The sequence below is a fragment of the Aspergillus alliaceus genome (genome assembly GCF_009176365.1).
Source record: "Aspergillus alliaceus strain CBS 536.65 unplaced genomic scaffold BDW43scaffold_82, whole genome shotgun sequence".
Classification (NCBI taxonomy): domain Eukaryota; kingdom Fungi; phylum Ascomycota; class Eurotiomycetes; order Eurotiales; family Aspergillaceae; genus Aspergillus; species Aspergillus alliaceus.
The window spans coordinates 89,159-99,970 of NW_022474765.1; the positions used below are offsets into that span (position 1 = coordinate 89,159).

General features: G+C 43.0%; 3 protein-coding genes across 3 annotated transcripts; all 3 read right to left on the bottom strand.

Moving 5' to 3' along the window:
• Positions 1-1,277: 1,277 nt before the first annotated feature.
• Positions 1,278-1,940, bottom strand: BDW43DRAFT_316732 (uncharacterized protein; the record flags this gene model as incomplete). The annotated part of the gene is made up of 2 exons (XM_032048382.1): positions 1,278-1,866; positions 1,921-1,940. The coding sequence occupies 2 exons, from the start codon at positions 1,938-1,940 to the stop codon at positions 1,278-1,280; spliced, it is 609 nt and encodes a 202-aa protein (XP_031894396.1).
• Positions 1,941-2,809: 869 nt separating this feature from the next.
• BDW43DRAFT_293818 (uncharacterized protein) lies at positions 2,810-3,352 on the bottom strand. The gene is made up of 2 exons (XM_032043869.1): positions 3,191-3,352; positions 2,810-3,142 (listed from the first exon to the last, which is right to left on the bottom strand). Exons 1-2 carry the CDS (start codon positions 3,320-3,322, stop codon positions 3,017-3,019), a joined length of 258 nt encoding a protein of 85 aa, XP_031894397.1. The 5' UTR covers positions 3,323-3,352; the 3' UTR covers positions 2,810-3,016.
• A 3,603-nt stretch (positions 3,353-6,955) lies between these two features.
• BDW43DRAFT_293821 (DUF3435 domain-containing protein) lies at positions 6,956-10,256 on the bottom strand. Its single transcript, XM_032043870.1, has 5 exons — positions 9,617-10,256; positions 9,301-9,562; positions 8,891-9,213; positions 8,390-8,766; positions 6,956-8,317 (listed from the first exon to the last, which is right to left on the bottom strand). The coding sequence occupies exons 1-5, from the start codon at positions 9,952-9,954 to the stop codon at positions 7,275-7,277; spliced, it is 2,343 nt and encodes a 780-aa protein (XP_031894398.1). The 5' UTR covers positions 9,955-10,256; the 3' UTR covers positions 6,956-7,274.
• Between the last annotated feature and the right edge of the window lie 556 nt (positions 10,257-10,812).

The following is a 10,812-nucleotide window of genomic DNA, read 5'->3' on the forward strand; positions in this document are numbered from 1 at the left end:
CATGTCGTGAGTCGCGACACTACCTTAACCATCACGAATATTCTGTTTAAACTCTACTATTGCATCCTAGCTAATTAAGGATATGTATAATGCAAATCTAATTCCCACGACCTTGATTCCAGCGGTATTTAGAAAAGCCACAAAACTAGTTGTTCGCACTACCTTTGATTAGGCCGTGGCTGATCTGATATTTGACTTGAGAAAATCCAAACCCTTGCTGCATTCTGCTTTATCCCATTTTCTCTCTTTTTGAAGCTATAATTGTCTTCTATGTATCCCCAGAGTTTCTATCGGTTGAGCCTAGGTATCTACCTGGTTTTCACTATTCGAAAGTTTCGCCTGGGGATATTATTTCCGGTGGGCATCAGGCTCGGGCTGGAGAGCAAAGCTCGTGGAAAACCAGCCCTCGATATATCCACCAATCTTACGCTCTAGGTTCGAAGCCCTTATATGAAAATGAAACTTCCTGGATGGCTAAATTATAATAGGCAGCTAATTAGGGTATTCAGCACTATCTTCCGGCCACCTGCGCTTCATTAGACATTACTGGCGCTGTCAACTTTACCGTTCCAGGCTTGGTAACAGTCCCAGTTCTATCCGGCATTAGGTTTATAGCTGTTGTGATTCAAAGGAAAAATAGTTGTTTTCGTTACTGCTGTAAGCCTGAAATTTTATATACAAGATGGACGTCGGCTTGATTTCCAATCAAGCTGATTCTTATACGGATTTAATTCCGCATCTGAAGCTCTATAGTTCACCTTGTCGAACCTCAATTCACAACAGACAGACCAGGGCCCTATGGAGGCCTTGCTACCTAATACTGGCTGTGAAATTGGAACTGATACTTGAGAGGGACAGCTCAATTCAAGGAGAGATTGCCTCCTCTTCCTCGTCTATGCTATAACGTTTCGTAGCCCTTATATACCAATAATATTAATAACGTTCCCTAAACAATAGGCGATGCTCAACTTCTCTCCACACTCTAATGGCAACCCTAGTCACTAGAAGATGACAATTGCTGGTGATGGAAGAGTACGAAGCACGATACATGATAAGATTGACATACTTACAATACGCGGAAGGCTAGTTAAAAATCTCGACCCATGTGGACAAGGGCATTCGATTCGATAATAGCTATTAAACTTTGGATAGTGAAAATGGCCCCTGACTGACCTTTCCGCCTTTCAAAACATACGATGCTATGCAATTATCCAGACCTGCGGATTTCTGGAGAAGGGTCTCGCGCTATCATCCTCTTAAGCTTAGTGTGTTTTCTGTTATGATATCAAGCGCTGCACCAGGTGCTCCACAATCAGATCCGACCCATAGTTTGGAGTCTCTGAGCTGCTGGAAACTATAGTTCTTAGCAGTTGGACCAGCTCCTCAACATGAATTAAGGAGAAATCGTTGCGCCACATGGTTGCATGAAATTCCTTGGCTGCGTACGATTGTAATGACTCCCAGTGATACTTTCTTGCAAAGTGGTAGACGCGAGAATGTCCGCAAAGAGTCGTCATATGTAGACTAGAAGATCTTTGCGGCTGGTACGGAGGGATCACGACTGCGAAAGGTCCGTCAAATGGATGACTTTCTTGAGTACACGCAGCGGGATTGCCCAGTTCAGATGACGACTGGGGCTTCAATTGGGGAGCAGTATAGCGCCCTGTATATGCATACTGGCAACAACAAGCGAAAATCATAGCATCCATGTGCTCTAATGAGATCATGCGACCATGTTGCTCGGTCTGCAGGTCGTGGAGTTCCCGTCTCAGTGCATCCGGAAAGCGCTCCAAAATTGCTGAGTGTATTGAGAATCTAGTATGTTCTGGCCCTACCACGAAATGTAGGGGCATGGATTGGAACAATCTGTAAATATTAAGCCAGGTAATCCTCTTTCAGTATTGTGACAGTAGGGCTTACTCTTGAGGTGCAAATGACATTCTGAGCATTCATATTTGATGGTTCACATGTTATTACTCTCTATCTTATCATATTTATAGGTGAATTATCTACATGACCAAGGTATATAGTGCAGTTTGGATTGTGGCTGATAACCAATCCCACATGTTGAAATATGCAATGAATTATGCTCAAGGTAGATTTTAGTAAGTGTTGAATATATGTGCTTATTGTAGTTATTATTGTGTTTGAATTATATGTTCCTTGCATTTTATTGTTTCCTTAGGATACCATTGAACTCAATGACCCAGCAACAGGACAGGCGGCTTTCCTGTTGTCTAAATTGAGAGATCAACTGGGTGTCTGTTGAACTCCCTTTGCTCATTTTCAGAGCCAGCTAACCTTTTACTCTTTTGTCCCAATATTGCACCTGTCTGAATTGCATAACACAACAATTATAGACTGCACTAAGCTGCCATTCACTAAAACAATACTATCACTCAACCTTGAAAACTGTGGGCCAACTGATAGTGCACTTAGCAGAGGCCTGAAAGCAGCTGCTGGGATCAGAGTACTGTACTGTAGCACAGTACTCTAATAGCAAGAACAAAATCCTAAGGGACAGTTCAAGTTACTATGGCTTTAATGAGAACATATATAATAACCCCAACAAATAGGGGAGCTCGATTACCTATATGCTCTACTCTACTCTCGCACGTTTAGCGAATTGGGTAAAGCTGATTTTTTCTTGCTCGAAGGACTCTTTGTTGTTGACAAAGATAAAACCCTTTTTGCTTGTTAGAATCTATAGACTCCTGTAGTCACTCTTCTCTGTTTAATGACGATTTTACTAGCATATCTCGGCTTCTCTATTCACCTTATGTAAAGACTGATCCATCCGCCTTATACAGAACAAAATAGGTGATTTATCATTCTTGACACAATTGATTTGTGGATATACACTAGCAATATGGGTATTGCTATTGTACAGGTGTATTGCCCACTCCACATGGATTCTCTACACTCTATTGCAAATTTCCCATCTAACACATGCATAGAAAGCAAAATCCTTTGCTGCGGCTTAGTCAGATAGGTCCTTTCGATGACCCTTGCCCAACTAATGCTCTATTTTCCTTTCCGTAATAGCCTCTTTTGGGCCGTCTGAATTAGTATCCTCCCCTTTTTCATGGATTATTTCGAAGTTCTTTTCGGTTTGATGGACTGGTGTTGGATAATACAAAGCCTATATTCGTTAGTAGCCTAAAAATAGTTTCTGGTAGTGTAAACGTACGAGTTGCGAGACAAAAGAAGACCAGAATCCCTTGGTGTCAGCGAAGGTAAACATTCGGCCCGATTTTCGTAATCTGATTCCGACAAATACATCGGCATCACATATCCTGCCATATTGGTACGCTTTATTCATTAGGCTTCTTTTGCGCCGATCTGTTTTTTGACGGACAGAATCCCGAGGTCCCCGCATTTTGCGCTGATTAGAGTGTGTCATCATATATCAAGTAGCGAAGAGTCTATCGGCGCATGTAAAATCTACTCCCAATTCAGGGCCAGTATAGAGCTTTTTTAATACCGCAGTCCTAACCTAAGGTCGCCTTGTGTTCTTGTAAAGGATGTAATGCTTTAATGATCGGGACCCAATAGCTATTGTGGGCGCGGAAATGTTGGAAATTTCTCTTTCGGTGGATCGATCGGAAACCTTGAAGTCATAAACTTAACTGGCAATTGATCAACAACGCGTATTGAACCAATTTCGCTCCCGATACCCAACCACCCGCAATTTTGTTGACCCTCAGAAATTAAAAGGCCATTTTTACTTTCTATACAACCCCAGAGTATATCGATTGCATTTAATGTAAATACGAAGTTTGATCATTTTTAATCTCTACCAATGCCATCTACAAACATTGCAATATATCTGCCTTGCTTGATATGGGGAGTAGGTGGTGCACTTTTATCCCTAACATACTAAAGGCGTGTTTGTTTCAAAGTAAACTGAATCAGCATTGAGTCAGTAACTGAGATGTGCACAATGACTTGCTTAAATAATCCACAATGTTCATTAGTTAAGAAAGTGTAGAAAATCTTAATGGATTTTTTTTGGAGCGATCCTTAAAAGGTTGCATTGTCGAATTGTTGAAGACTTGAACTAATTATGACTAGAAATTAAAATATACTTGGAGCCACAATTTTGTTCAAACAGCAGTCCATATACCGCGATTCTCGAAATGGCTTGACTAGCCGAATTTAATTTATTAATTTTGTGTTCAACTGTCAAACAGAGCGAAAACAACGGACATCGTTTTGGAGGGCCATACTATCACTTATTTGTGGGTCAAGCTGAACTGCTTCCCCTCTCTCCATTTTCCTGTTTGTTAGGTTTGTTCAATGTTCAATGATAGCCGTCTCTTAGGTCAGCAGCCCCACCCGCCCTTCGGCGTGTTGGTCTGCTTCACCCATACGACAATTTTCATCTAAACGATAAATTTGAAGCTATTCAACTGACTATACAATGTCGCCTTGCGAATTTATCCAAAACGGTAGTTTAGGACCTTCTTTATCCACCTGACTAGCCTCCTGACTAGATAGAATCTCTGTATCTGCCTGTGGTGCTGGTTGATCATGTCCTAAAGTTCGCGCTTTCTTGATCCGTCGAAGTTCTTTGCGTCTTTCCTCTTCATTCCTGAACTGAATATAGCGTTTAGCATCATATACACTTAAAGGTCCAGTATATTGAATCCTTTTCTTTGATCTCCTTTTGGATTGAGGCTTCTGGTATTGTAGATGAAGTTGTAGATCATTTCGAAGTTGACCAGCTAGTTCAGTAGTTTCTAAAGAGCTTTGAAACACGCGATCAAGGCGCCGTACAAAGCTCTGATCAAGCCCTGGACTATTATCAATAAAATCCCGTACTTTTCCAATGCTTCGACGAAGGCCTCGTATTGTAGATGGAGGTGAGGAACTAGATGGCGGCGGTGGTGTAGTAAAAATCCTAATCTAGGTGTAGGACTATTAGCCTTATATAAAGGCTCTATAACCTCTTCAGGATTGAATGGATAGAGGCCTCGCTTTTTAAAGGCATCTCGAATTATACGTGATTTAAAGGTTTTATCACGTACTGCTGGTATCTCTTTTAAAAAGGCAGCTTTATCATCTGTTTCTATACCCAGGCCAGCCAGATAGTTATTCCGGTCTCGATAGTAGTGTTTATACACCTGGAATGGCTGGCCATCAAGCGGTTGAATAATATGTGTTGTGTGAGGAAGAAAGCAGTAAGGAATAATATAGTTTTGACCACAGAACTGAAGAAATTCATACGTTAGATGAGATCCATGGCCATCAAAAAGTAGTAATCGAGGCTCATTCTTCTGCGTAAGACGGTGTTTTGTATGGCGATCAAAGTGATAAATCCAGTCAAGGCCAATTAAATCAGTAGAATAGCCTTTAGGTGACACTGCTATACAGTATTCGCCTGGAATATCTGATTCATACCATCGCTCCATATGGATGACACCTTTGAAGATAAAATAGGGTGGTAAAATAAAACCACCTGCAGCAATACATTCTATTGCAGAAACTAATTCTCCCATCTATTTTGATGGATTGCCTCTTAATGTCTGGTTAGGCCTAGTCGTTACCACTTTTTGAGGTTTTCCTTGGCCAATTTGAAAGCCAGTTTCATCAAAGTTATAGATATTCCGCGGCGGAATCTGTGAGATAAAACCCTCCAAGACATCATACCAGTGTTGAATTTGACCAATATATTCTGCATTTAAGCGTGTCCTATCCTTTGGCTTCTGTTTATACTCTTCAACTGATTCTTGAACCCTAATGCTAAGATATGTTACTCTGTTCTGGGAAAATTCCGAACTACCCCTGTCGATACCTGACGTACGTATTATATTATTTGCGTAACAAGCATAACAAACATCGTCGTAAATTTGAGACTTCCAGCATTAGGCAGCCATCCGGCCAGCTCCGCCTCGCAATGAGGCTGAAGCGGCGCCCCTCCTCACTCCTCTGTTCCAATCCTCACCAATACGGCTATATTTTCTCTTTGATGAACGGCCGAATATTTCTATATTCCAGTCCAGGTGGTCCTGGCTATCGCCATGGCTGATCTGCTCTCGATCGGAGCTGGGATCGCCGGGTTTCTCTCGCTTGGGATTCAAGTTACACAATCTTTGGTTGGTTTTTATTCCGTCTACAAGCACCAGGACACCGATCTTGCAAAGATCACACAAAATATCCAAAATCTCCAGAGTTCCTTTCGGTCCCTGCAAATTGCAGTTCAGCAACACCAATCTCAGGCTGACGCAGAAGAGCTACTCCAAGAAGTCGACAAGACCACATAAATGTGCCAGGAAATCATTAAAGAGCTTCAGACAGTATGCCATAAATTTCACAAAGAACCTGCCTCTGGTTTGAAGGGTCGTGTTCAAATTGCTGGACATCGTGCCGCCTATCCGTTCTGAAAAAGCACTATACAGAAAATTGAAGAGGATATTGGCGAGGTACGTGAAAATTTGTTGTTCGCACTGAATGTTTTACAGTTTAAAGGCCACAATCATGTTAAAGATAAAATATCTGAACTCAAATCTCTTCTTGAGTGGATAAACACGAGTCAGATCTCTCTTACAATTCGTGCGTGGCTTATGGCCCCCGATGCTTCTGTAAACCATAATGCTATATATGCAAAACACCATCTAAACACTGGCCTATGGTTGATCAATGGCCACCAATTTATAAATTGGCTAGTAGAATGTAGTTCTTTCCTCTGGCTCCATGGGTTCGCAGGATGCGGAAAGTCTGTCCTGTGTTCAATTGCAATACAACATAATAATAACCAAGTGAACTTGCAACCAAATGGTTAACTAAATCAAGATGTTGGAGTTCTATCCTTAAACCATTGACTAAGAATTGCTGATGAGCCCAATTGCCAATAGGGAAATGGGGTATTGAGGGTGAATGAATAATTATAAGGATGTATATACACAAGAGCATGCAGGGCAGTGAAGTTCTATATATTATTGAATATGCCCATGAAATTACCTAGTATCGCAGGCACCTGATATATGCCTGGTGAATTGACCACCCGCGGAAGTGTGTGGATTGTTGAAAACTACGGTAATCAGGCCACATATAAAGGCTTCATGATTCCCACCTAGATAGGCTGTTGAGGTAGTTAAATAAGGATCAAAATCTGATTGATTTGATAACCAATTAATACCAGATAACCTACATATATATATATATAAATCCACTCTAGAGGGATCGGGATTACCGATATAGAGAAAGCAGGCCTTGGGTTGTTCGACCAGTGGACAACCCTTCAACGCTGCAGTACGCCACCCCTGCCACACTTAATATTTGCTTGGATTTGCCGGATCCGGGCAACGCCAGCGACTGCGCACGCGATGTACATCGTGAGCATGGCGCTGGAACGCCATTTTATGCAACAAGACCACCTCACACCACTCACACTTGAGCGGCTCTTCGTTCAGGTGAATGGCGTCAAAGTGCCGTGTTACACATCCAGTGTCATGAAACTTTTTACAGCGAACGTCATCAGGCTGCTTCTCATCCGCAAAACATTGAAAGCAAGACTGAGGTTTTTTTGACTCCTGAATGTGTTCCCTGGTCGCACGCAACCGCTCGTCACGTACAGAAACAGGAGCCTCGCGTCGGTCAACGTCGTCTTGGGCTTGGCGCGCAACGTGGGGCTGCGAGGGACTATCTGACACACTAGGTTCGGATGTCTCACGCTTGGGACGGCCCCTCAGCGGACCCCCTTCAAGGACATCACAGTACTGTACGACTGCTGCGGCGCCCGCATCGCGCCGATTCCACTCATCCTCCAGTGAATTGGACATTGGATATGAAACAAGACATTGCACAAGATGCAACTGGAGCGGATGCATATTATTCTCCAAGAGTGATTCGTCCTCACCCTCTTCCTTGACAGCCGTACCAGACAGCTGCGCCTCGATATCCAGGAACGCTTGCTCTTCATCAAAGTCCTCACGAACTCTATGCCGCAGGGCTCTTAACAACCGTTTTCGCGTGTTCTTCACCTCTTTCTCTAGTTGTTGAATGCGGGGAAGCAGACTAGGTTTCTGAGTCTCCTCGTACTGGGCACGCGCCTTGCTTAGCTTGCAGCGGGCCTCTTCTAACTCGGGATGATCCTCAACCTGGGCTTTCTGCTGGTCAGTCAGGTACCGTGGCCGTCGAGTGTCTCGCCAACGACTTTGCCGCGTTACAGCCCGCATCAGTTCCACGTCCGGGTCAAGGCCGCAGATAATCCGGATCATATCTGTGTCAAGCTGTAGAGGATGATAATGTTCAAGAAAGGTCCGTGGGCTAGCATGCTTCATGATCAACATATGTTGTTCCTTGCTAACCCACCCTGCCAATAAAGTCAGCCAACCGACCAAACAGGAAAGGCTAATAAAACTTTGGGACAAATGGAATTACTTACCACTCTCATTGACCACCTTCCCACTCCCATACCGGAACTGATGTGCATGGAACGCGCCTGGCCACCCGCGAATCTCCCCAAAGGTAACCAGCAGGCTCGACATCGCTGACTTCGTCATGGGTTTCGTCCGTTGGATGGTCGGAACGCCTTTGACTAACTCGGTCTTACAGAAGACATACCAATCAGCCTTGTCTCGATCTAAAGGCACCAGAAGTTGCTCGCAGCTCTTGCTTATAAAGAGTGTCCGCAACTGAGCCTTTGACCTCAAATTCTGATTCCGGAACGCCTTGGCGTGGAATAAAATCCCGAATAGCAGTGTATGCGGGCACAGCACTAATGACGGTCCGTAGACCACTTCAGGAAGTGCAAAGGTAGTCCTGTTAAATCAGGTTAGCTAAGTATACTCCGGTATAGGCTTCTTGAGAAGGCATTTTTAAAGAATCAGGGTGTTTTGGCAGCGCTTGAGGAAGAAAGGGGATAAGAAAAAAAATATCTTATTACAATTTTGTTACTCCAAGGAACTTTTTCGTTCCCTCAGCTGTTAGTTCGACCATAGGAATCGGGGGCCCACCGCGGGGATCCTTCTGAAGAGAGATCTGCAGATCCTTAAACTGCAGACTTAACAGCGCACTCCGCCGGTGGACAGTGAACAATGCCAGGGAATTGAACAGACACACCTGGATGCGCTGGAAGCCTAGATAAAACTTCTTTTCCTGGGTAGATAGGATTGTCTCGTTTAAGGGGACAATATCTTCAATATAAACTGGTGTCTTCTTTCCGGGCTGGGTATCTAATCTGTTCTCTTCAACCAGAAATTTGATGCCCTGCCGATCACAAAATAAGTTAGTTGAGACGGTTTGATAACAGGTCAGAAGAATTAAGATCTATGTGACTAGATCCATGTGACTGACCCTCCGCACTTCCGAGCCGTCCTGGTCATTAATTTTAATCTTGGTAACCTTTTGGTAGTATCCACGTAGGTTCTTCCAGTCTGTCATCAATGAGCTAGACTTGTGGATGCCTTTCAACTTTCGATTATCTTTCCCTCGCTTGAGTTTGAGACACCACCCCAAAAATCGGTACATATCGTTATTCGATGCCTGGCGTAGGGCTTCCTCAGGTTCCTGCCATTTTGGCTCGTTGGGCTCTAGTCGTATTTTGCCTGCACAGAACCTACACCTTCGTTAATCGAGGTTTACTTAACACGGAATGGAGCTAGAGCCATACCGTTTCCAGCGGACTTCAATCCGCTCACGCCGTGTGATGGTACCTTCAGCTTTATCAAAATCCTCAGGAATCTCAGAGAGATCTACTCCGGTATCGTCAAGAGGATCATCATAGAATTCTCCCAGACCGTTCTCTTGTGCTAGTTTCGGGGCAGGGCCGCTCTTATCCGCTTTGTGCCGCTTTCTCGCCGGTGGCTGGAAGTCAGGCTCGGTGAGATCTGTTTCAAAGCTGGCATCCGACCGATCATCTGATTCATTGCTACTTGTTGCACTGTCATTGACACAATCGCTCTCTTCAAGGTAAAGGTTTTCACTGCGTTGAGAGCGTAGATGCTTCATTCTTCAACCTTTTTGATAGACAAGACGATTGATGTCTACCGCAGGTAGCAGACACAAGGGAAGGCAACTCGAGATTACCGCACGACCAAGTGATGGGGCAGCCAAATCCAGAGTGGGATAGGAATATATGAGGATGGTATAGAAATGGATTTTGAGTAGGATGGTATGGAAAACAGCGAAAGTAATGAAGAGGAGTAGAAGCCATTGTAGTTTGGCTGGGGCTCGCGCCCCATTTAATGGGGTGCAGCGAGGCCATTTTTGGCGCCCTCACAAAATGGCGGCTGGAGATGTGATGGTCAAGCGGAAGGTGTGCCTTTCGGAAAAAGAAAGAAATGGAATCGCCCGCAGCGGTGGGGCCCTGAGGGAGGTGCTGTGGTGCGTGGTGGTAGCAGAAAGGATGCGTGGTGTGAGTGAAAAGTCACGTGCTACCAATTGACGGCCGAAAAAGGCGTCCATGGCGGCCGAAAATGGCAGCCATTTGGTAAACCCAAATTGTCATAAAGTAATATAAGTAATATAGTAATAAGATACTCTTGATTTAACTATATATATATTATATATATCTATAGTATATATTAAAAATATACTAATAACTAGAATCTAGATTAGTTTATACTTTCTTTAATATTTATTAATTTATATAATAGATTTAGATCTAGTACTCTATATATACTTTATAAGTACTTAAATATTAAAAATTATATTATTACTTTAATCTAGAAGTAAAAGCTCTTATTATTTTCTAAAAAAATATATATTATAGATATTATTTATATTAGGATTATATATTATATATACTAAGTATAATTTAAATATATTAAAAGAGTATTCTTTTAATTAGCTAAAGAAAAATAGTAA